Source organism: Agelaius tricolor, unplaced genomic scaffold, assembly GCF_023055355.1.
Source record: "Agelaius tricolor isolate 1412-34295 unplaced genomic scaffold, bAgeTri1.0.p SCAF_121, whole genome shotgun sequence".
Lineage (NCBI taxonomy): Eukaryota > Metazoa > Chordata > Aves > Passeriformes > Icteridae > Agelaius > Agelaius tricolor.
Window position 1 is genome coordinate 218067 of NW_027269381.1, and position 26188 is coordinate 244254.

The 26188-nt window shown below is 40.1% G+C and overlaps 1 protein-coding gene across 1 annotated transcript in view; it reads right to left on the bottom strand.

The window, feature by feature from the left end:
• The window catches only part of LOC139586533 (maestro heat-like repeat-containing protein family member 1), a gene marked incomplete at its 5' end in the record, with an annotated part of 138167 nt that extends 112359 nt beyond the window's left edge, over positions 1-25808 (bottom strand). The window contains 5 exons of the mRNA XM_071420034.1: positions 2003-2122; positions 4185-4289; positions 7397-7449; positions 20600-20735; positions 25684-25808. Coding sequence (XP_071276135.1) covers positions 2003-2122; positions 4185-4289; positions 7397-7449; positions 20600-20735; positions 25684-25808 — 539 coding nt within the window. The remainder of the gene's footprint in view (positions 1-2002; positions 2123-4184; positions 4290-7396; positions 7450-20599; positions 20736-25683) is intronic.
• Between the last annotated feature and the right edge of the window lie 380 nt (positions 25809-26188).

Genomic DNA, 26188 nt, shown 5'->3' on the forward strand with positions numbered 1-26188 from the left:
GAGGAAGATTTCTACAGAATTCCGGGATTTGAGCTGGAAATCCCAAGGAATTCCAGGAATTTCCCTTGGAATTCCAGGATTTTATCCACTATTCCCTCAGAATTCCATGATTTTAGAAAAATTTCCTTGATTTTCGCCAAGAATCCCAGGAAATTTCAGGATTTAGGAAAATTTCCACACAATTCCAGGATTTTAGCCAAGAATGCGAGGAAATTCCAGGAATTTCAAAAGATTCCCACAGAATTCCTTGGGATTTTAGCCGGAAATCCCAAGATAATTCCAAGAGTTTAGAAAGATTTCCACAGAATTCCAGGATTTTAGCTGGGAATTCCAGGAGAATTCCAGGAATTTAGGAGGATTTCTCACAGAATTCCAGGATTTTAGCTGGAGATCCCCAGGAATTCCAAGATTTTAGAAAGATTTCCATGATTTTAGCCGGGAATGCCAGGGAATTCCAGGAATTTAGGAAGATTTCCACAGAGTTCCAGGATTTTAGCTGGGTATCCCAAGGAATTCCAGGAGTTTAGGAAGATGTCCAGGATTTTAGCCAGGAATCCCAGGAAATTCCAGGAATTTCAAAAGATTTCCACAGAATTCCAGGATTCTAGCCAAGAAATTCCAGGAAATTCCAGGATTTTAGGATGATTTCCACAGAGTTCCAGGATTTTAGCTGGAAATCCCATGGAATTCCAGGAATTTTGGAAGATTTCCATGGTTTTAGCCAAGAATTCCAAGAAATTCCAGGATTTTAGAAAGAATTCCACAGAATTCCATGATTCTAGCCAAGAAATTCCAGGATTTTAGCCAATAATCCCAAGAAATTCCAGGATTTTATCCACGATTCCCTCGGAATTCCAGGATTTTAGCTGGGAATCCCAAGGAATTCCAGGAATTTAGAAAAATTTCCATGATTTTAGCCAAGAATCCCAGGGAATTCCAGGATTTTAGACGGATTCCACAGAATTCCAGGATTTTAGCCAAGAATCCCAGGATTCCAGCAGGGCCTCCATGGAATTCCATGGTTTTATCCACGATTCCCTCGGAATTCCAGGATTTCAGCTGGGAATCCTAAGGAATTCCAGGAATTTAGGAAGATTTCCATTATTTTAGCCAAGAATTCCAGAAAATTCCAGGATTTTAGAAAGATTTCCACAGAATTCCAGGATTTTAGCTGGAAATCCCCAGGAATTCCAAGATTTTAGAAAGATTTCCATGATTTTAGCTGGGAATCCCAGGGAATTCCAGGAACTTCAAAGGATTTCCACAGAATTCCAGGATTTTATCAATGATTCCCTTGGAATTCCAAGTCTTTATCCCTGAATCCCTTTGAATTCCAGGATTTTATCCCTGATTCCCACAGAATTCCAGGATTTTAGCTGGAAATCCCAAGAAATTCCAGGAATTTAGGAAGATTTCCACAGAATTCCAATTTTTAGCCAGGAATCCTGGGAAATCCCAATCTTTTAGGAAGATTTCGACAGAATTCCAGGATTTCAGCTGGAAATCCCAAGGAATTCCAGGAATTCAGGAAGATTTCCACAGAATTCCAGGATTTTAGCCAAAAATCCCAGGAATTCCAGGATTCCACGTTTTTTATCCACGATTCCCTCAGAATTCCAGGATTTTATCCCCGATTCCCTCAGAATTCCAGGATTTTATCCCCGATTCCCTCAGAATTCCAAGTTTTTTACCCACGATTCCCTCAGAATTCCAAGTTTTTATCCCTGATTCCCTCAGAATTCCAAGTTTTTACCCACGATTCCCTCAGAATTCCAAGTTTTTATCCCTGATTCCCTCGGAATTCCCGGATTTCCCTCCCAATCCCCCCCTCCCACTCCCCACCTTTCCCTCCCACCCCCTCTCCCATCCCAATCCCATTCCCGACCCCCTCGGATTCCCGGGAATTCCCTGGAGCGGGGCCTCCCCGCCCTTTCCCAGCAGGGACATTCCCAGAATTCCCGCAATTCCCGGAATTCCCGGGGTTTTTCCATGGATTCCTGACCTCCCTGTCGGCCTCCTCCTGGCACCGGGCGTTTTCCAGCAGCTCCCGGAGCTGATCCCGGATCAGGGCCCGGCTGGGGCACGGCCCCAGCGCCGCCCCCAGGCACCGGAACAGGAACAGCTGCGGGAAAACAACCGGAAAACAACCGGAAAAGGGAGGGAAAAGGTTGGGAAAAAGGTCGGGAAAAGGTCGGGAATTGCAGCAGGGAAGGAGCTCGGGGTGGTGGGAAAAGGCAGAATTCCCAGTTTTTGCCCATTCCCGGTTTTCTCCATTCCCATTTTTCCCCTCTCGCCTTTTTCCCATTCCCCATTTTTCCATTCCCATTTTCCCGTTCCCAGATTTTCCCATTCCCAGATTTCCACATTCCCATTTTTCCCCCATTCCCCCATTCCCATTTTTTCCATTCCCATTTTTCCCCATTCCCATTTTCCCCATTCCGACACTTTCCCCATTCCCAAATTTTCCTGAATCCCACATTTCCCCATTCCCATTTCCCCATTCCCACTTTCCCATTCCCATTTTCCCCATTGTCAGATTTCCCCGAATCCCAGATTTTCCCATTCCCAGATTTCCACATTCCCATTTTTTCCCCCATTTCCCATTTTCCCCATTCCCATTTTCCCCATTCCCAGACTTTTCCCATTCCCCTTTTTTTCCCAATTCCCAGATTTTCCCCATTCCCATTTTCTCCATTCCCATTTCCCTGAATCCCAGATTTTCCCCATTCCCAGATTTTCCCATTCCCAAATTATTCCCCATTCCCCTTTTTTTTCCCCATTCCCACATTTTCCCATTCCCGCATTTTCCCATTCCCCATTCCCATTCCCATTTTGTCATTGCCATTTTCCCCATTCCCGAATTTCTCCATTCCCAAATTTTCCTGAATCCCAGATTTTTCCCCATTCCCATTTTCCCCATTCCCAGATTTCCCCATTCCCATTTTTCCCCATTCCCACATTTTCCCATTCCCATTTTTCCCCATTCCCAAATTATTCCCCACTCCCATTTTCCCCATTCCTGCATTCCCATTTTTTCAATTCCCATTTTCCCCATTCCCAAATCTTCCCATTCCCACATTTTTCCATTCCCAAATAATTCCCCATTCCCATTTCCCCATTCCCAGATTTCCCCATTCCCATTCCCCATTCCCATTTTTCCCGTTCCCAGATTTTCCCATTCCCAGATTTCCACATTCCCATTTTCCCCCATTCCCCCATACCCATTTTTTCCATTCCCATTTTTCCCCATACCCATTTTTCCCCATTCCCAAATTATTCCCCATTCCCATTTTCCCCATTTTCCCATTCCCTCATTCCCTTTTTCCCATTCCCAGATTTCTCCCATTCCCAGATTTCCCCATTCCCATTTTCCCCATTCCGACACTTTCCCCATTCCCAAATTTTCCTGAATCCCACATTTCCCCATTCCCATTTCCCCATTCCCACTTTCCCATTCCCATTTTCCCCATTGTCAGATTTCCCCAAATCCCAGATTTTCCCATTCCCAGATTTCCACATTCCCATTTTTTCCCCCATTTCCCATTTTCCCCATTCCCATTTTCCCCATTCCCAGACTTTTCCCATTCCCCTTTTTTTCCCAATTCCCAGATTTTCCCCATTCCCATTTTCTCCATTCCCATTTCCCTGAATCCCAGATTTTCCCCATTCCCAGATTTTCCCATTCCCAAATTATTCCCCATTCCCCTTTTTTTTCCCCATTCCCACATTTTCCCATTCCCGCATTTTCCCATTCCCCATTCCCATTCCCATTTTGTCATTGCCATTTTCCCCATTCCCGAATTTCTCCATTCCCAAATTTTCCTGAATCCCAGATTTTTCCCCATTCCCATTTTCCCCATTCCCAGATTTCCCCATTCCCATTTTTCCCCATTCCCAAATTATTCCCCATTCCCATTTTCCCCATTCCCATTCCCCATTCCCATTTTTCCATTCCCAGATTTTCCCATTCCAGATTTCCACATTCCCATTTTTCCCCCGTTTCCCATTTTCCCCATTCCCAGTTTTTCCCATTCCCATTCCCATTCCCCATTCCCATTCCCATTTTTCCCCATTATTCCCACATTTCCCATTATTCCCACATTTCCCATTATTCCCACATTCCCCATTATTCCCAGTTTTCCCCATTATTCCCACAATTCCCATTATTCCCATTTTTCCCTCACCTTTTCCTGGGATCCGTCGGGAGCTCGGAGCTGCCGGGAGGTCTCGGTCACCAGGGGACAAATCCAGGATTTCTCCGTGATGGATTCCAGGGATTCCTGCAGGAACTGGGACAGGGAATGGGAATCATGGGAATTCCGGGAATTCCAGCTGGGAATCCCAAATTCCCATGGAAAAATCCCCTTGGAATTCTGGTTCTCCATTCCCAAAATCCCTTTGGAATTTTCATTTCCCATCCCAAATTCCCTTTAGGAATTCTGGTTTTCCACCTCGAAATCCCTTTGGAATTCTGATTTCCCATCCCAAATTTCCATGGAAAATCCCTTTGGAATTCTCATTTCCCATCCTAAATTCCTATGGAAAAATCCCTTTGGAATTCTGGTTTCCAATCCCAAAATTCCTTTGGAATTCTGGTTTTCCATCCCAAATTTCCACATGGAAAATCCCTTTGGAATTCTGGTTTCCCATCCAAATTTCCCATGGAAAAACCCCTCTGGAATTGTGGTTTTCCATCCCAAATTTATCTGGAAAATCCCTTTGGAATTCCCATTTCCCACCCCAAAATCCCTTTGGAATTCTCATTTTCCATCCCAAATTCCCATGGAATTCCAAGGACCCTTTGGAATTCTGATTTTCCATCCCGAAATCCCTTTGGAATTCTGCTTTTCCCATCCCAAATTCCCTCTGGAATTCTGCTTTTCCATCCCCAGATTCCCATGGAATTCCAAGGACCCTTTGGAATGCCAAATTCCAATCCCAAATTTCCATGGAAAAACCCTCAGGAATTCTGATTTCCCACCCTGAAATCCCTTTGGAATTCTGGTTTCCCATCCCAAATTCCCACGGAATAAAACCTTTGGAATTCTGGGTTTTCCATCCCAAAATCCCTCTGGAATTCTCATTTCCATTCCCAATTTCCCATGGAATAATCCCTTTGGAATTCTCATTTCCCATCCCAAATTCCCATGGAAATTCCCTTTGAATGGAATGAGAATTCCAGAGGGATTTTCCAGATAAATTTGGGATGAGAAACCAGAATTCCAGAGGGAATTTGGGATGGGAAATGAGAATTCCAAAGGGTCCTTAGAATTCCACAGGAATGCGGGGATGGAAAAGCAGAATTCCAAAGAAATTCCATGGAAAATCCCTTTGGAATTCTGATTTTCCACCTTGAAATCCCTTTGGAATTCTGGTTCCCCATCCCAAATTTCCCATGGAATAAAACCTTTGGAATTCTGGGTTTTCCATCCCAAATTTATCTGGAAAATCCCTTTGGAATTCTCATTTTCCATCCTAAATTCCTATGGAAAATCCCTTTGGAATTCTGGTTTCCCACCCCAAAATCCCTTTGGAATTCTGGTTTTCCATCCCAAATTCCCATGGAATTCCAAGGACCCTTTGAAATGCCAAATTCCCATCCTAAATTCCCATGGAAAAATCCCTTGGAATTCTCATTTCCCATCCCAAAAATTCCTTTGGAATTCTGCTTTTCCATCCCCGGATTCCCATGGAATTCCAGGGACGCTTTGGAATTCTGGGTTTTCCATCCCAAAATCCCTTTGGAATTCTGGTTTTCGATTCCCATGGAATTCTGATTTTCCCATCCCAAAATCCATGGAATAAAACCCTTTGGAATTCCGGTTTCCCATCCCAAATTCCACATGGAAAATCCCTTTGGAATTCTCATTTCCCACCCCAAAACCCCATGGAATATAAAACCTTTGGAATTCTGGTTTTCCACCCCAAATTTATCTGGAAAATCCCTCTGGAATTCTCATTTCCCATCCCAAAATCCCTTCGGAATTCTCATTTTCCATCCTAAATTCCTATGGAAAATCCCTTTGGAATTCTGGTTTTCCATTCCCAAAATCCCTTTGGAATTCTGGTTTTCCATCCCCAGATTCCCATGGAATTCTCATTTCCCATCCCAAATTTCCACATGGAAAAAACCTTTGGAATTCCGGTTTCCCATCCCAAATTCCCACAGAAATTCCCTTTGAATTGAATGAGAATTCCGAAGGGATTTTCCAGATAAATTTGGGATGGGAAACCAGAATTCCAAAGGGTTTTTCCATGGGAAATTGGGATGGGAATTTGGCATTCCAAAGGGTCCTAGGAATTCCATGGGAATGCAGGGATGGGAAAAGCAGAATTCCAAAGAAATTCCATGGAAAATCCCTTTGGAATTCTGGTTTTCCATCTCAAAATTCTTTGGAATTCTGCTTTTCCCATCCCAAATTCCCTTTGGAATTCTGGTTTTCCACCCCAAATTTATCTGGAAAATCCCTCTGGAATTCTCATTTCCCACCCCAAAATCCATGGAAAAACCCTTTGGAATTCTGCTTTTCCCATCCCAAATTCCCTTTGGAATTCCAAGGACCCTTTGGAATGCCAAATTCCCATCCCAAATTCCCATGGAAAATCCCTCTGGAATTCTCATTTCCCATTCCCAAATTTCCCATGGAATAAAACCTTTGGAATTCTGGTTTCCCACCCCAAAATCCCTTTGGAATTCTGGTTTCCCATCCCAAAATTCCCACATGGAAAATCCCTCTGGAATTCTCATTTCCCATTCCCAAAATTCCCTTTGGAAAAAAAACCTTTGGAATTCTGGTTTTCCACCCCAAATTCCCTTTGGAATTCCAAGGACCCTTTGGGATGCCAAATTCCCATCCCAAATTCCCATGGAAAAATCCTTTGGAATTCTCATTTCCCATCCCAAAAATTCCTTTGGAATTCTGCTTTTCCATCCCAAAATCCCTTTGGAATTCTCATTTCCCACCCCAAAATTCCTTTGGAATTCTGGTTTTCGATTCCCATGGAATTCTGCTTTTCCCATCCCAAATTCCCTTTGGAATTCCAAGACACCTCTGGAATGCCAAATTCCCATCCCAAATTTCCACATGGAAAAATTCCTCTGGAATTCTCATTTCCCATCTCAATTTCCAATGGAAAAAAAACCCTTTGGAATTCTGGTTTTCCATCCCAAAATCCCTTTGGAATTCCGGTTTCCCATCCCAAATTCCCATGGAAAAAACCCTTTGGAATTCTGGCTTCCCATCCCAAATTTCCACATGGAAAATCCCTCTGGAATTCTCATTTCCCATCCCCAATTCCCTCTGGAATTCCAAGACCCTTCTGGAATCCCAGATTTCCCCAATCCCAGGGAAATTCCCGGAATTCCCAGAATTCCTGGAATTCCCGGGATCCTCACCTGGAGCAGCCTCTCCTCCCATTGCTCCTGGTCCAGGGAATTCTCGGAATTCTCTGCGGGGAAAAAAAATGGGAATTTTGGGAATTCTGAGGGCTCTGGGAATGCGGGAATGGGGGGAGGATTCCCAACAATCCCATCAATCCCATAATCCCAAAATCCCAAAATTCCATTATCCCATTTTCCCAATGGATCCCATCCCATCAATCCCATCAATCCCATCATCCCCAAATCCCAAAATCCCTTCAATCCCTTTCTCCCATTTTCCCATGGATCCCATAAATCCCCAAAATCCCATATTCCCATTATCCCATCAATCCCATCAATCCCATGAATCCCAAGAAACCCATTTTCCCATGGATCTCATCCCATAAATCCCATAAATCCTATAAATTACAAAAACCCCATAATCCCATTATCCCATGGATCCCATTATCCCAAAATCCCATAATCCCATTTTCCCATGGATCCCATCCCATCAATCCCATTACCCCATGAATCCCAAAAATCCCATTAATCCATAAATCCCGTTATCCCGTTCCATTATCCCTTTTCCCGTGGATCCCATCAATCCCATTATCCCAAAATCCCATAAACCCATTATCCTATTTTCCCATAGATCTCATCCCATAAATCCCACAATCCCCAAATCCCATTTATCCCATGGATCCCAAAAATCCCCTTTTCCCATGGATCCCATAAATCACAAAAATCCCAAAAAACCCATTTTCCCACAGATCCCATCCCATAAATCCCATTATCCCGTCAATCCCATCAATCCCATTATCCCAATATCCCATTATCCCAATATCCCATGGATCCCAATATCCCATGGATCCCAATATCCCATAAATCCCCCTTTTCCCATAATCCCATAAACCCCACTCTCCCACGGATCCCATGCCATGGATCCCATAAATCCCATCAATCCCATAAATCCCAAAAATCCCCAAAATCCCAAAAAACCCCATTTTCCCATCAATCCCATAATCCCATCAATCCCATAATCCCATTTTCCCATGGATCCCATTCCATTATCCCATCAATCCCACCAATCCCATCAACCCCATTATCCCATTTCCCATGGATCCCATCCCATAAATCCCCTAAATCCCATTACCCCATCCATCCCATAATCCCATTTTCCCAATGGATCTTACCCCATAAATCCCAAAAAAACCCCATTTTTCCCAAGGATTCCATCCCATAAATCCCATCAATCCCATAATCCCATTTTCCCAATAGATCCCATCCCATAAAACCCAGAAATCCCAAAATCCCAATATTCCATCAATCCCGTTATCCCAAAATCCCATAACCCCATCAATCCCATAATCCCATCACTCCCATAATCCCATTTTCCCAACAGATCCCATCCTATAAATCCCAAAAATCCCAAAAAAACCCCGTTTTCCCATGGATCCCATCAACCCCATAATCCCAAAATCCCGTTGTCCAATGGATCCCATCCCATCAATCCCATAATCCCATTTTCCCATCAATCCCATTTTCCCATCAATCCCATTATCCCATCAATCCCATAATCCCATCAATCCCATAATCCCATTTTCCCATGCATCCCATCCCATAAATCCCATTATCCCATAAATCCCATCATCCCATTTTCCCATGGATCCCATTATCCCATAATCTCATTTTCCCATAATCCCATCACCGCCATTATCCGATTATCACAATGGATCTCATCCCATAAATCCCAAAAATCCCAATAATCCCATTATCCCATAAATCCCATACTCCCATAATCCCATTTTTTCCAATGGATCTCATCCCATCAATCCCATAAATCCCAATAATCCCATTATCCCATCAATCCCATAAATCCCCAAAAAAACCGTTTTCCCATGGATCCCATCCCAGAAATCCCATTTTCCCATAAATCCCATAAATCCCATTCTCCCACGGATCCTATAAATCCCATAAATCCCATTATCCCATGGATTCCATGATTCCCATAAATCCCCCAAATCCCCCATTATCCCATCAATCCCATTTTCCCAATGGATCCCACAATCCCATCAATCCCATCAACTCCACGGATCCCATCCCATCAATCCCACAATGTCATCAATCCCAAAAAATCCCAAAAAAAAAATTTTCCCATGGATCCCATCCCATAAATCCCAAAAATCCTACAAATTCCAAAAATCCCATGGATCCCATTATCCCATGGATCCCATTATCCCAAAATCCCATTATCCCATTTTCCCAATGATCCCGTGCCATCAATCCCATAAATCCCATGAATCCCAAAAACCCCCAAAAACCCCCAAAAACCCCATTATCCCATTCCATTATCCCTTTTCCCATGGATCCCATCGATCCCATAATTCCATTTTCCCATGGATCACATAAACCCCATATTCCCATTATCCCATCAATCCCATTATCCCATGAATCCCATGAATCCCAAAAAACCCATTTTCCCATGGATCTCATCCCATAAATCCCAGAAATCCTAGAAATTCCAAAATCCCATTACCCCATCAATCCCATCAATCCCATTTTCCCAATGGATTTTACCCCATAAATCCCATAATCCCATTTTCCCATGGATCCCATCCCATCAATCCCATCATCCCATAATTCCATCATCCCAACGGATCTCATCCTATAAATCCCAAAAATCCCAAAAACCCCATTTTCCCATGGATCCCATCCCATAAATCCCATCAATCCCATTATCCCATTTTCCATAATCCCATCAATCTCATAATTCCATTATCCCAATGGATCTCATCCCATAAATCCCAATAATCCCAATAATCCCATTATCCCATCAATCCCATAAATCTCCAAAAAAAAAGGTTCCCCATGGATCCCATCCCATCAATCCCATAATCCCATGAATCCCAAAAATCCATTATCCCGTTCCATTATCCCATTTTCCCGTGGATTCCATCGATCCCATAATTCCATTTTCCCCATGGATCACATAAATCCCATAATCCCAAAATCCCATCAATCCCATTTCCCCATGGATCCCACAAATCCCATATTCCCATAATTCCAAAAAATCCCCAAAAAAACCATTTTCCCATGGATCTCATCCCATAAATCCCATAAATCCTATAAATTCCTATAAATTCCAAAAATCCCATAATCCCATTTTCCCGTGGATCCCATCCCTTAAATCCCTTAAATCCCTTAAATCCCATCAATCCCATTTTCCCATAATCCCATGACTCCCATTATCCCAATGGATCTCATCCCATCAATCCCATCATCCCATAATCCCATTTTCCCATGGATCCCATCCCATAAATCCCAAAAATCCCATAATCCCATTTTCCCATGGACCTCATCCCATCAATCCCATAATCCCATTTTCCCAATGGATCCCATCCCATCCATCCCATCAATCCCATTATCCCATCAATCCCATTTTTCCATGGATCCCATCCCATCAATCCCATCAATCCCAAAATCCCATCCATCCCAACATCCCATCCATCCCATAATCCCATTTTCCCAATGGATCTGATCCCATCAATCCCATAATCCCATCAATCCCATAATCCCAATGGATCCCATCCCATAAATCACATCAATCCCATAATCCCATTTTCCCATGGATCCCATTATCCCATCAATCCCATAAATCCCATCATCCCATTTTCCCAATGCATCCCATCCCAAAATCCCATAATCCCATAAATCCCATCATCCCATTTTCCCATGGATCCCATTATCCCATCAACCCCATCAATCCCATTATCCCAAAATCCCATTTTCCCAATGGATCCCATCCCATCAATCCCATCAATCCCAAAATCCCATTATCCCCTTTTCTCATGGTTCCCATAAATCCCAAAAAATCCCCAAAAAACCCCATTTTCCCATGGATCCCATCCCATAATCCCATCAATCCCATAAATTCCATAATCCCATAAATTCCATAATCCCATAAATCCCATTTTGAGGGGGTTATTTGGGGATTTTTTGGGGTTATTTGAAGATTTTTTGGGGATTTTGGGGGGAGTTTTTTGGGATTTTTTGGGGGATTTTTTTGGGTTATTTCGGGATTTTGGGGGGAGTTTTTTGGGGGGAGTTTTTTGGGATTTCTTTGGGGATTTTTTTGGGTTATTTGGGGATTTTTGGTGATTTTGGGGGGATTTTTTTGGGATTTTTTGGGGTTATTTGGGCATTTTTGGGGGATTTTTTGGGGATTATTTGGGGGATTTTTTCTATTTTAGGGGAACTTTTTGGGGGATTTTGGGGGGATTTTTTGAGGGATTTTTGGAGATTTTTTGGGATTATTGGGGATTGTTGGGGGGATTATTTGGGGGATTTTTTTCTATTTTGGGGGGACTTTTTTGGGATTTTTGAGGGATTTTTTGAGGGATTTTTGAGGGATTTTTTTGGGATTTTGGGGGGGATATTTGGGGATTTTTTTGGGATTTTTGGGGATTATTTTGGGGATTTTTTTCTATTTTGGGGGAACTTTTTGGGGGATTTTTGGGGATTTTTGGAGATTTTTTTGGGATTATTTTGGAGGGTTTTTTTCTATTTTGGGGAAACTTTTTTGGGGATTTTGGGGGATTTTTTGAGGGATTTTTTTTGGATTTAAAAAATTCTTAGGGGATTATTTGGGGATTTTTGGGGGGATAATTGGGGGATTTTTTTCTATTTTGGGGGGACTTTTTTGGGGATTTTTTGAGGGATTTTTTGGGAGATTAAAAAAAAATATAAGGGGATTATTTGGGGATTTTTAGGGGGATATTTGGGGATTTTTTGGAGATTTTTGGGGATTATTTGGGGGATTTTTTTCTATTTTGGGGGGACTTTTTTGGGATTTTTGAGGGATTTTTTGAGGGATTTTTGGGGGAATATTTGGGGATTTTTGGGGATTATTTTGGGGATTTTTTTCTATTTTAAGGGACTTTTTTGGGGATTTTGGGGGGATTTTTTGAGGGATTTTTTTGGAGTTTTTGGGATTTTTTTGGGGATTATTTGCGGGATTTTTTCTATTTTGGGGGAACTTTTTTGGGGATTTTTAAATGGTTTTTTGAGGGATTTTTTGGGTGATTTAAAAAAATATAAGGGGATTATTTGGGGATTTTGGGAGGATATTTGGGGATTTTTAGGGGAATATTTGGGGATTATTTGGGGGGATTTTTTTCTATTTTGGGGGGACTTTTTTGGGGATTTTTGGGGGATTTTTGAGGGATTTTTTTGGGATTTTTAAAAATTATTTGGGGATTATTTGGGGATTTTTGGGGGATTATTTTGGGGGATTTTTTTCTATTTTGGGGGGACTTTTTTGGGGATTTTTTGAGGAATTTTTTTGGAGATTAAAAAAAATATAAGGGGATTATTTGGGGATTTTTAGGGGGATATTTGGGGATTTTTTGGGGATTATTTGGGGGGATTTTTTTCTATTTTGGGGGGACTTTTTTGGGATTTTTGAGGGATTTTTTGAGGGATTTTTGAGGGAATATTTGGGGATTTTTGGGGATTATTTTGGGGATTTTTTTCTATTTTGGGAGACTTTTTTGGGGATTTTGGGGGGATTTTTTGAGGGATTTTTTTGGAGTTTTTGGGATTTTTTTGGGGATTATTTGGGGGATTTTTTCTATTTTGGGGGAACTTTTTGGGGATTTTGGGGGGATTTTTGAGGGTTTTTTAGGGGGATATTTGGGGATTTTTTTGGAGATTTTTTAAGGATTATTTTGGGAGATTTTTTTCTATTTTGGGGGAACTTTTTTGGGGATTTTTGGAGGATTTTTTGAGGGATTTTTGAGGGATTTTTAAAAATTATTGTGGGATTATTTGGGGATTTTTAGGGGGATATTTGGGGATTTTTTTGGAGATTTCTTGGGATTATTTGGGGGATTTTTTTCTATTTTGGGGGGACTTTTTTGGGGATTTTTTGAGGAATTTTTTTGGAGATTAAAAAAAATATAAGGGGATTATTTGGGGATTTTTAGGGGAATATTTGGGGATTATTTGGGGGGATTTTTTTCTATTTTGGGGGGACTTTTTTTCGGGATTTGGGGGGGATTTTTTGAGGGATTTTGGGGGATTTTTTGGAGATTTTTGGGGGGATATTTGGGGATTTTTTCTATTTTGGGGGAACTTTTTTGGGGATTTTTGGGGGATTTTTGAGGGATTTTTTTGGGATTTTTAAAAATTATTTGGGGATTATTTGGGGATTTTTTGGGATTATTGGGGGATTTTTTTCTATTTTGGGGGGACTTTTTTGGGGGATTTTTTGAGGAATTTTTTTTGAGATTAAAAAAAATATAAGGGGATTATTTGGGGATTTTTAGGGGGATATTTGGGGATTTTTTGGAGATTTTTGGGGATTATTTGGGGGATTTTTTTCTATTTTGGGGGGACTTTTTTGGGATTTTTGAGGGATTTTTTGAGGAATTTTTGAGGGACTTTTAAAAATTATTCGGGGATTATTTGGGGATTTTTAAAATTCTTAGGGGATTATTTGAGGATTTTTGGGGGATTATTTGGGGGATTTTTTTCTATTTTGGGGGAACTTTTGGGGGATTTTTGAGGGATTTTTTGAGGGATTTTCTTGGGATTTTTAAAAATTATTTGGGGATTATTTGGGGATTTTTAGGGGGATATTTGGGGAATTTTTTTTGAGTTTTTTTGGGGATTTTGGGGGGGATTTTTTGAGGGATTTTTGGGGATTATTTTGGGGATTATTTCGAGGGATTTTTTTTCTATTTTGGGGAAACTTTTGGGGGATTTTTTGGGGGATTTTTTGAAGGATTTTTGGGGATTTTTGAGGATTTTTTTTTGATTTTTAAAAATTCTTAGGGGATTATTTGGGGGTTTTTGGGGAATATTTGGGGATTTTTTGGAGATTTTTTAGGGGATTATTTGGGGGGATTTTTCCAATTTTGGGGGAACTTTTTTGGGGATTTTTTGAGGGATTTTTTGGGAGATTAAAAAAATATAAGGGGATTTTTAGGGGGATATTTGGGGATTTTTTGGAGATTTTCTGGGGATTATTTGGGGGGATTTTTTTCTATTTTGGGGGAACTTTTTTGGGGATTTTTGGGGGATTTTTGACGGATTTTTGGGGGATTTTTAGGGGGATCTTTAGGGGGATATTTGGGGATTTTTTGGAGATTTTTTGGGGATTATTTGGGGGATTTTTTCTATTTTGGGGGAACTTTTGGGGGATTTTTGAGGGATTTCTTGAGGGATTTTTGGGGATTATTTGGGGATTTTTGGTGATTTTGGGGGGATTTTTTGGGGATTTTTTGGGGTTATTTGGGCATTTTTGGGGGATTTTTTGGGGATTATTTGGGGGATTTTTTGGGGATTATTTGGGGGATTTTTTCTATTTTAGGGGAACTTTTTGGGGGATTTTGGGGGGATTTTTTGAGGGATTTTTTGGGATTTTTGGAGATTGTTTGGGGATTATTTTGGAGGTTTTTTTTCTATTTTGGGGAAACTTTTTTGGGGATTTTTTAATGATTTTTGAGGGATTTTTTTGGGATTTTAAAAAATTATTTGGGGATTATTTGGGGATTTTTTTGGGATTATTTGGGGGATTTTTTTCTATTTTGGGGGGACTTTTTTGGGGATTTTTGAGGGATTTTTTGAGGGATTTTTGAGGGATTTTTTGGGGGATTTTTGGGGGGATATTTGGGGATTTTTTGAGATTTTTTGGGATTATTTTGAGGGTTTTTTTTAATTTTGGGGGAACTTTTTGGGGGATTTTTTGAGGGATTTTTTGGGATTTTTTGGAGTTATTTAGGGATTTTTTGAATATTTTGGGGGAATTTTTGGAGGGATTCTTTTGGGTTTTCTTTGGGATTTTTTGGGAGATTTCAAAAATTATTATGGGATTATTTGCGGGTTTTTGGTAGGATATATAAGGATTTTTTGGGGGATTTTTGGGGATTTTTTTCTATTTTAGGGGAACTTTTTTGGGATTTTTGGGGGATTTTTGAGGGATTTTTTGGGGATTTTTTAAAATTAATCGGGGATTTTTTGGGATTTTTTTGGGGGATTCTTTGAGGATTTTGGGGGAATTTTTGAGGGATTTTTGGAGGATTTTAAAAAAATTATTTGGGGATTATTTGGAGATTTTTAGGGGGATTTTTTGGAGATTTTTTGGGGATTATTTTGGAGGTTTTTTTTCTATTTTGGGGAAACTTTTTTGGGGATTTTTTAATGATTTTTGAGGGATTTTTTGGGATTTTAAAAAATTATTTGGGGATTATTTGGGGATTTTTTTGGGGATTATTTGGGGGATTTTTTTCTATTTTGGGGGGACTTTTTTGGGATTTTTGAGGGATTTTTTGAGGGATTTTTGAGGGATTTTTTTGGGATTTTGGGGGGGATATTTGGGGATTTTTTTGGGATTTTTGGGGATTATTTGGGGGATTTTTTTTCTATTTTGGGGGAACTTTTTTGGGGATTTGGGGGGGATTTTTGAGGGATTTTTAGGGGGATATTTGGGGATTTTTTGGAGATTTTTGGGGATTATTTGGGGGGATTTTTTTCTATTTTGGGGGGACTTTTTTGGGATTTTTGAGGGATTTTTTGAGGGATTTTTGAGGGATTTTTGGGGGAATATTTGGGGATTTTTTGGAGATTTTATAAGGATTATTTTGGGGGATTTTTTTCTATTTTGGGGGGACTTTTTTGGGGATTTGGGGGGATTTTTTGAGGGATTTTTAAAAATTATTGTGGGATTATTTGGGGATTTTTAGGGGGATATTTGGGGATTTTTTGGGGATTTTTTGGGGATTATTTGGGGGATTTTTTCTATTTTGGGGGAACTTTTTGGGGGATTTTGGGGGGATTTTTTGAGGGATTTTTGGGGATTTTTGGAGATTTTTTTGGGATTATTTTGGAGCTTTTTCTTTCTATTTTGGGGGAACTTTTTTTGGGATTTTTTAATGATTTTTTGAGGGATTTTTTTGGGATTTTTAAAAATTATTTGGGGATTTTTGGGGGGATTATTTGGGGGATTTTTTCTATTTTGGGGGAACTTTTTTGGGGATTTTTTGAGGGATTTTTTGGGAGATTAAAAAAATATAAGGGGATTATTTGGGGATTTTTAGGGGGATATTTGGGGATTTTTTGGAGATTTTTTGGGGATTATTTGGGGATTTTTTCTATTTTGGGGGAACTTTTTGGGGGGATTTTTTGGGGATTTTTAAAAATTCTTAGGGGATTATTTGGGAATTTTTAGGGATATTTAGGGATTTTTTTGGGGGATTTTTTTCTATTTTGGGGGAACTTTTGGGGGGATTTTGGGGGGATTTTTTGAAGGATTTTTTTGGGATTTTAAAAAATTATTTGGGGATTATTTGGAGGTTTTTAGGGCAATATTTGGGGATTTTTTGGAGATTTTTTTGGGATTATTTTGTGGTATTTTTTCTATTTTAGGGGAACTTTTAAAGGGATTTTGGGGGAACTTTTTTGGGGATTTTTTGAGGGATTTTTTGGGAGATTTAAAAAATTTATTCGGGGATTATTTGGGGATTTTTAGGGGGATATTTGGGGATTTTTTGGAGATTTTTTGGGGATTATTTGGGGATTTTTTTTCTATTTTGGGGGGACTTTTTTGGGGATTTTTGGGGGATTTTTTGAGGGATTTTTAAAAATTATTGGGGGATTATTTGGGGATTTTTAGGGGGATATTTGGGGATTTTTTTGGAGATTTCTTGGGATTATTTGGGGGATTTTTTTCTATTTTGGGGGGACTTTTTTGGGGATTTTTTGAGGAATTTTTTTGGAGATTAAAAAAAATATAAGGGGATTATTTGGGGATTTTTAGGGGGATATTTGGGGATTTTTTGGGGATTTTTGGGGATTATTTTGGGGATTTTTTTCTATTTTGGGGGGACTTTTTTTTGGGATTTGGGGGGGATTTTTTGAGGGATTTTGGGGGATTTTTTGGAGATTTTTGGGGGGATATTTGGGGATTTTTTCTATTTTGGGGGAACTTTTTTGGGGATTTTTGGGGGATTTTTGAGGGATTTTTTTGGGATTTTTAAAAATTATTTGGGGATTATTTGGGGATTTTTGGGGATTATTTGGGGGATTTTTTCTATTTTGGGGGAACTTTTTGGGGGATTTTGGGGGGATTTTTTGAGGGATTTTTGGGGATTTTTGGAGATTTTTTTGGGATTATTTTGGAGCTTTTTCTTTCTATTTTGGGGGAACTTTTTTTGGGATTTTTTAATGATTTTTTGAGGGATTTTTTTGGGATTTTTAAAAATTATTTGGGGATTTTTGGGGGATTATTTGGGGGATTTTTTCTATTTTGGGGGAACTTTTTTGGGGATTTTTTGAGGGATTTTTTGGGAGATTAAAAAAAATATAAGGGGATTATTTGGGGATTTTTAGGGGGATATTTGGGGATTTTTTGGAGATTTTTTAGGGATTATTTGGGGGATTTTTTCTATTTTGGGGGAACTTTTTTGGGGGATTTTTTGGGGATTTTTAAAAATTCTTAGGGGATTATTTGGGAATTTTTAGGGATATTTAGGGATTTTTTTGGGGGATTTTTTTCTATTTTGGGGGAACTTTTGGGGGGATTTTGGGGGGATTTTTTGAAGGATTTTTTTGGGATTTTAAAAAATTATTTGGGGATTATTTGGAGGTTTTTAGGGCAATATTTGGGGATTTTTTGGAGATTTTTTTGGGATTATTTTGTGGTATTTTTTCTATTTTAGGGGAACTTTTAAAGGGATTTTGGGGGAACTTTTTTGGGGATTTTTTGAGGGATTTTTTGGGAGATTTAAAAAATTTATTCGGGGATTATTTGGGGATTTTTAGGGGGATATTTGGGGATTTTTTGGAGATTTTTTAGGGATTATTTGGGGGATTTTTTCTATTTTGGGGGAACTTTTTTGGGGATTTTTGGGGGATTTTTTGAGGGATTTTTAAAAATTATTGTGGGATTATTTGGGGATTTTTAGGGGGATATTTGGGGATTTTTTGGAGATTTTTTGGGGATTATTTGGGGATTTTTTTTCTATTTTGGGGGGACTTTTTTGGGGATTTTTTGAGGAATTTTTTTGGAGATTAAAAAAAATATAAGGGGATTATTTGGGGATTTTTAGGGGAATATTTGGGGATTATTTGGGGGGATTTTTTTCTATTTTGGGGGGACTTTTTTTCGGGATTTGGGGGGGATTTTTTGAGGGATTTTGGGGGATTTTTTGGAGATTTTTGGGGGGATATTTGGGGATTTTTTCTATTTTGGGGGAACTTTTTTGGGGATTTTTGGGGGATTTTTGAGGGATTTTTTTGGGATTTTTAAAAATTATTTGGGGATTATTTGGGGATTTTTGGGGGATTATTTTGGGGGATTTTTTTCTATTTTGGGGGGACTTTTTTGGGGATTTTTTGAGGGATTTTTTGGGAGATTAAAAAAATATAAGGGGTTTATTTGGGGATTTTTAGGGGGATATTTGGAGATTTTTTGGGGATTTTTTGGGGATTATTTGGGGGATTTTTTTCTATTTTGGGGGGACTTTTTTGGGATTTTTGAGGGATTTTTTGAGGGATTTTTGAGGGATTTTTTTGGGATTTTGGGGGGGATATTTGGGGATTTTTTTGGGATTTTTGGGGATTATTTTGGGGATTTTTTTCTATTTTGGGGGAACTTTTTGGGGGATTTTGGGGGGATTTTTTGAGGGATTTTTGGGGATTTTTGGAGATTTTTTTGGGATTATTTGGGGGATTTTTTCTATTTTGGGGGAACTTTTTTGGGGGATTTTTTGAGGGATTTTTAAAAATTATTGGGGGATTATTTGGGGATTTTTAGGGGGATATTTGGGGATTTTTTTGGGGACTATTTCGAGGGATTTTTTTCTATTTTGGGGGAACTTTTTGGGGGGATTTTTGGGGGATTTTTTGAGGGATTTTTTGGGGATTTTAAAAAATTCTTCTGGGATTATTTGGGGATTTTTGAGGGATTTTTGAGGGATTTTTTTTGGATTTAAAAAAATTCTTAGGGGATTATTTGGGGATTTTTTTGGGGATTTTTTGGTTTTTTTTTCTATTTTGGGGGGTTTTTTTCAGTATTTTTGAGGGACTTTTTGGGGACTTTTTTAATTTTCCAATGGATTTTCTGAGAGCTTTTATTTAATTTTTTTTCAGTATTTTGGGGGGATTTTTGGGGACTTTTTGGGGACTCTTTTTAATTTTCCAAAGGATTTTCTGAGAGCTTTTTTTTAAATTTTTTTCAGTATTTTTGGGAGATTTTTGGGGATTTTTGGGGGACTTTTTAAATTTTCCAATGCATTTTCTGAGAGCTTTTTTTTAAATTTTTTTTCAGTATTTTTGGGGATTTTTTGGGGACTTTTTAAATTTTCCAAAGGATTTTCTGAGAGTTCTTTTTTTAATTCTTTTTCAGTATTTTTGGGAGATTTTTGGGGACTTTTTGGGGACTTTTTTAATTTTCCAATGGATTTTCTTAGAGCTTTTTTTAAATTTTTTTCAGTATTTTTTGGGGATTTTTGGGGGACTCTTTTTAAATTTTCCAATGGCTTTTCTGAGAGCTTTTTTAAAATTTTTTTATCAATATTTTTGGGACTTTTTTGAATTTTTTCCCAGTATTTTTGGGACTTTTTTTGGAATTTTTTTTCAGCATTGGGGATTTTTGGGGGATTATTTGGGGATTTTTGGGGGAGTATTTGGGGATTTTTTGGGGGATATTTGGGGATTTTGGGGGGATTATTTGGGGATTTTTGGGGGGAATATTTAGGGATTTTTGGGGGAATATTTGGGGGTTTTGGGGGGATTATTTGGGGATTTTTTGGGGGGATATTTGGGGATTTTTTAGGGGATTATTTGGGGATTTTTGGGGGATTATTTGGGGAATTTTTGGGGTATTTTTTTTTATTTTGGAGGGACTTTTTTGGGGGATTTGGGGGGATTTTTTGGAGGGATTTTTGGGGGATTATTTGGGGATTTTTCTGGAGATTTTTTGGGGATTTTTTTTTTATTTTGGGGGAACTTTTTGGGGGGATTTTGGGGGATTTTTTTTTTCCAGGGATTTTGAGGGATTTTTTGGGGATTTTTTGAGGACTTTTCTTTAATTCTCCAATGGATTTTCTGAGAGGTTTGTTTTTTTTTTTTTTTTTGGAAGTTTTTATTTTTCAGTATTTTTGGGACTTTTTTGGAATTTTTTTTCAGGAATTTTTGGGGTTTTTTTGCTCTTTTTTCCTTTTGTTTTTCTTTGCCCACCTTGCAGGAGCTGCAGCAGCTTTGGGATCTCCTGGGCCCAGAATTTCTCCAGCTCGGGGTGGAGCCGCAGCTCCCGCAGCAAACGCAGAGCGGGGAAAGCGCGGCCACCACAGAGCCAGGGCTGAGAGGAGATGGCCTGGAAATGGGGGAAAATGGGGAAAAAATGGGAATAAAATGGGGAAAAATGGGGATAAAATGGGGGAAAATGAGGGAAAATGGGGGAAAATGGGAATGAAAATGGGAGAAATGGGGGGGAATGGGAATAAAAATGGGGGAAATGGGGGGAAATGGGGATAAAAATGGGGGAAATAGGGAAAAATGGGAATGAAAACACCACCAAGGGCTGTGAGGAGATGGCCTGGAAATGGGGAAAAAATGGGAAATTTGGGGGGAAATGGGGGAAAATGGGGAAAAATGGGGGGAAAATGGGAAAAATGGGGGGAAATGGGAGAGAAATGGGGGAAAAATGGGGAAAAAATGGGAAAAATGGGAATGAAAACACTGCCAAGGGCTGCGAGGAGATGGCCTGGAAATGGGGGAAAAATGGGGAAAAATGGGAATAAAATGGGGAAAATGGGAATGAAAATAGGGGAAAATGGGGGAAAATGGGGAAAAATGGGAGAGAAATGGGGAAAATGGGGAAAAAATGGGGAAAAAATGGGAATAAAATGGGGAAAATGGGAATGAAAACACCACCAAGGGCTGCAAGGAGATGGCCTGGAAATGGGGAAAAAATGGGAAATTTGGGGGGAAATGGGGAAAATGGGAATGAAAATGGGGGGAAATGGGGGAAAATGGGAATAAAAATGGGGGGAAAATGGGAGAGAAATGGGGAAAAAATGGGGAAAAATGGGGGAAAATGGGGAAAAATGGAATGAAAAATGGAGGGAAATGGGGGAAAATGGGAATGAAAAATGGAGGGAATGGGGAAATTTGGGAATAAAAATAGGGGGAAATGGGAATGAAAATGGGGGGAAATGGGGGAAAATGGGGAAAATGGGGAAAATGGGGGGAAAATGGGGGAAAATGGGGAAAATAGGGAAAATAGGGAAAAATGGGAATGAAAACACCGCCAAGGGCTGAGAGGAGATGGCCTGGAAATGGGGAAAATGGGGAAAAATGGGAAATTTGGGGGAAAATGGGGAAAATAGGGGGAAATGGGGGAAAATGGGGAAAAAATGGGAGAGAAATGGGGGAAAATGGGGAAAAAATGGGGAAAAAATGGGAATAAAATGGGGAAAATGGGAATGAAAACACCGCCAAGGGCTGCAAGGAGATGGCCGGGAAATGGGGAAAATTGGGAAATTTGGGGAAAAATGGGGAAAAATGGGAATGAAAATGGGGAGAAATGGGGGAAATGGGGAAAAATGGGGGAAAAATGGGGAAAAAATGGGGAAAATGGGAATGAAAACATCTCCAAGGGCTGCAAGGAGATGGCCTGGAAATGGGGGAAAATGGGGAAAAATGGGGAAAAAATGGGAAAAATGGGAAAATGGGGAAAAATGGGGAAAAATGGGAATGAAAACACTGCCAAGGCTGAGAGGAGATGGCCTGGAAATGGGGGAAAATGGGGAATTTGGGGAAAAAAATGGGGGGAAATGGGGGAAAATGGGGAAAAATGGGGGGAAATGGGAGAGAAATGGGGGAAAATGGGAATGAAAATGGGAGAAATGGGGGGGAATGGAAATAAAAATGGGGGAAATGGGGGGAAATGGGGGAAATGGGGAAAATAGGGAAAAATGGGAATGAAAACACCACCAAGGGCTGTGAGGAGATGGCCTGGAAATGGGGGAAATTGGGAAATTTGGGAATAAAATGGGAAAAATGTGGGGAAATGGGGAAAAATGGGGGAAAATGGGGAAAAATGGGGGGAAATGGGGAAAAATGGGGGAAATGGGAGAGAAATGGGGGAAAAATGGGGAAAAAATGGGGAAAAATGGGGAAAAATGGGGAAAATGGGAATGAAAACACTGCCAAGGGCTGTGAGGAGATGGCCTGGAAATGGGGGAAATTGGGGAAAATGGGAATAAAATGGGCAAAAATGGGAATGAAAATAGGGGGAAATGGGAATAAAAATGGGGGGAAATGGGAGAGAAATGGGGGAAAATGGGGAAAAATGGGAAAAAATGGGAATAAAATGGGGAAACTGGGAATGAAAACACCACCAAGGGTTGCGAGGAGATGGCCTGGAAATGGGGAAAATGGGAAATTTGGGAAAAATGGGGGAAAATGGGAATGAAAATGGGGGGAAATGGGGGGAAATGGGGAAAAATGGGAAAATATTGCAAAATGGGAATGAAAAATGGGGGGAAATGGGGGAAAAAAAGGGGAAAAATGGGAATAAAAATGGGGGGAAATGGGGAAAATGGGGAAAATGGGAAAGAAAGGGGAAAAATGGGGGGAAATGGGGAAAAATGGGAATAAAAATGGGGGGAAAATGGGAGAGAAATGGGGGAAAAATGGGGAAAAAATGGGGAAAAATGGGGGAAAATGGGGAAAAATGGGAATGAAAAATGGAGGGAAATGGGGGAAAATGGGAATGAAAAATGGAGGGAAATGGGGAAATTTGGGAATAAAAATAGGGGGAAATGGAATGAAAATGGGGGGAAATGGGGGAAAATGGGAAAAAATGGGGAAAAAAGGGGAAAATGGGAAATGGGAATAAAAATGGGAAAAATGGGAATAAAAATGGGGGAAATGGGGGAAAATGGGGAAAAATGGGAATAAAAATGGGGAAATTTGGGCAAAAAGGGAATGAAAAATGGGGAAAATGGGGAAAAATGGGGAAAATGGGAATAAAAATGGGGGGAAATAGGAATGGAAATGGGGGAAAAATGAGAGAAAAATGGGAATAAAAATGGGGGAAAATGGGTGAAAATGGGGGAAAATGGGGAAAAAATGGGGGAAATAGGGAAAAATGGGAATAAAAATGGGAGAAATGGGAATAAAAATGGGGGGAAATGGGGGGGAAATGGGGAAAAAATGTCGGAAATGGGGGGAAATGGGGGAAATGGGGAAAATAGGGAAAAATGGGAATGAAAACACCGCCAAGGGCTGTGAGGAGATGGCCTGGAAATGGGGGAAATTGGGAAATTTGGGAATAAAATGGGAAAAATGTGGGGAAATGGGGAAAAATGGGGGAAAATTGGAAAAATGGGGGAAAATGGGGAAAAATGGGGGGAAATGGAGAGAAATGGGGAAAATGGGGAAAAAATGGGGAAAAATGGGGAAAAATGGGGAAAAATGGGGAAAATGGGAATGAAAACACTGCCAAGGGCTGTGAGGAGATGGCCTGGAAATGGGGGAAATTGGGGAAAATGGAATAAAATGGGCAAAAATGGGAATGAAAATAGGGGGAAATGGGAATAAAAATGGGGGGAAATGGGAGAGAAATGGGGAAAAATGGGGGAAAAATGGGGAAAAAATGGGAATAAAATGGGGAAAATGGGAATGAAAACACCACCAAGGGTTGCGAGGAGATGGCCTGGAAATGGGGGAAAAAATGGGAAATTTGGGGGAAAATGGGGAAAATGGGGAAAATAGGGAAAAATGGGAATGAAAACTCTGCCAAGGGCTGTGAGGAGATGGCCTGGAAATGGGGAAAATGGGGGAAATGGGAATAAAAATGGGGAAATTTGGGCAAAATGGGAATGGAAAATGGGGGAAAATGGGGGGGAAATGGGAAAGAAAACACCTCCAAGGGCTGCGAGGAGATGGCCTGGAAATGGGGGAAAATGGGGAAAAATGGGGAAAATGGGAATGAAAAATGGGGATAAAATGGGGGAAATGGGAATGAAAAATGGGGAGAAATGGGGGAAATGGGGGAAAATGGGGGAAATGGGGAAAAATGGGGGAAAATAGGAAAAATGGGAGGAAATGGGAATGAAAATGAGAAAAATGGGAATAAAAATGGGGGGAAATGGGGAGAAATGGGGAAAAATGGGGGGAAAATGGGGGAAAATGGGGAAAAATGGGAATGAAAACACCTCCAAGGGCTGCGAGGAAATGGCCTGGAAATGGGGGAAAATGGGGAAAATGGGGAAAAATGGGAATGAAAATGGGGAAAATGGGGAAATTTGGGCAAAATGGGTATGAAAAATGGGGGAAATGGGGAAAAATGGGAATGAAAATGGGAATGAAAAATGGGGGAAATGGGGAAATCTGGGATAAATGGGAATGAAAACACCTCCAAATGGCCTGGAAATGGGGGAAAATGAGGGAAATGGGGAAAAATGGGGGGAAATCGGGGAAAAAGGGAATGAAAAACAGCCTGGAAAATGGGAATGAAAATGGGAATGAAAATGGGAATGAAAATGAGAATGAAAATGGGAATGAAAACACCTCCAAGGGCTGGAGGAAATGGCCTGGAAATGGGGAAATGGGGAAAATGGGGAAAAATGGGAATGAAAATGGGGGAAAAATGGGGAAAATGGGGGAAATTGGGAAAAATGGGAAAAATGGGAATGAAAAATGGGGGATATGGGGAAAATGGAAAAATTGGGGAAAATGGGGGGAAATGGGGAAATTTGGGCAAAATGGAAATGAAAAGTGCCTGGGAAAATGGGGGAATGAAAATGGGAATAGAAATGGGAAAATTGGGAAAAATGGGAATAAAATGGGAATGAAAACAGTGGGAAAACACCGGGCTGGGATGGGAGGAAACAGCCGGGAAATGGGGAAAATGGGGGGAAAATGGGAGAAAAATGGGAGAAAATGGGGAAAAATGGGAGGAAAATGGAATGAAAAATGGGGGAAAAATGGGAGAAAATGAGGGGAAAATGGAATGAAAAGTGCCTGGGAAAACATGAATAAAAATGGGAATAGAAATGGGAAAATTGGGAAAAATGGGAATGAAAACAGCGGGAAAACACCTGCCAGGGCTGGGAGGAAACGGCCGGGAAGTGGGGAAAAATGGGAGAAAATGGGAAAATTTGGGAAAAATGGAGAAAAATGGGAGAAAATGGGAGAGAAATGGGAATGAAAAGTGCCTGAGAAAATGGGGAATGAAAATGGGAATGGAAACAGGAAAATTGGGAAAAATGGGAATGAAAATGGGAATGAAAAGAGCGGGAATCCCAACTCACCAGGAGCCGCACGGTCAGAGCCTGAGCACAGGGCAGGGAGCCTGGGAAAAATGGGAAAATAATGGGAAAAAAAAGGGAAAATAATGGGGAAAAATGGGGAAATAATGGGGGAAATAATGGGAAAAAATGGGGGAAAAATGGAATAATAATGGGGGAATAATGGGGGAAAAATGGGGAAATAATGGGAATAATAATGGGAAATAATGGGGGAATAATGGGAATAATAATGGGGAATAATGGGAATAATAATGGGGGAATAATGGGGAAATAATGGGGAAATAATGGGGGAATAATGGGAAATAATGGGGGAATAATGGGAAAATAATGGGGGAAAAATGGGAATAATAATGGGGAAAATGGGAAAATAATGGAATAATAGTGGAAAATAATGGGGGAAAAATGGGGAAATAATGGGGGAAATAATGGGAAAAAATGGGGGAATAATGGGAATAATAATGGGGAATAATGGGGGGAAAAATGGGGGAAAAATGGGGAAATAATGGGG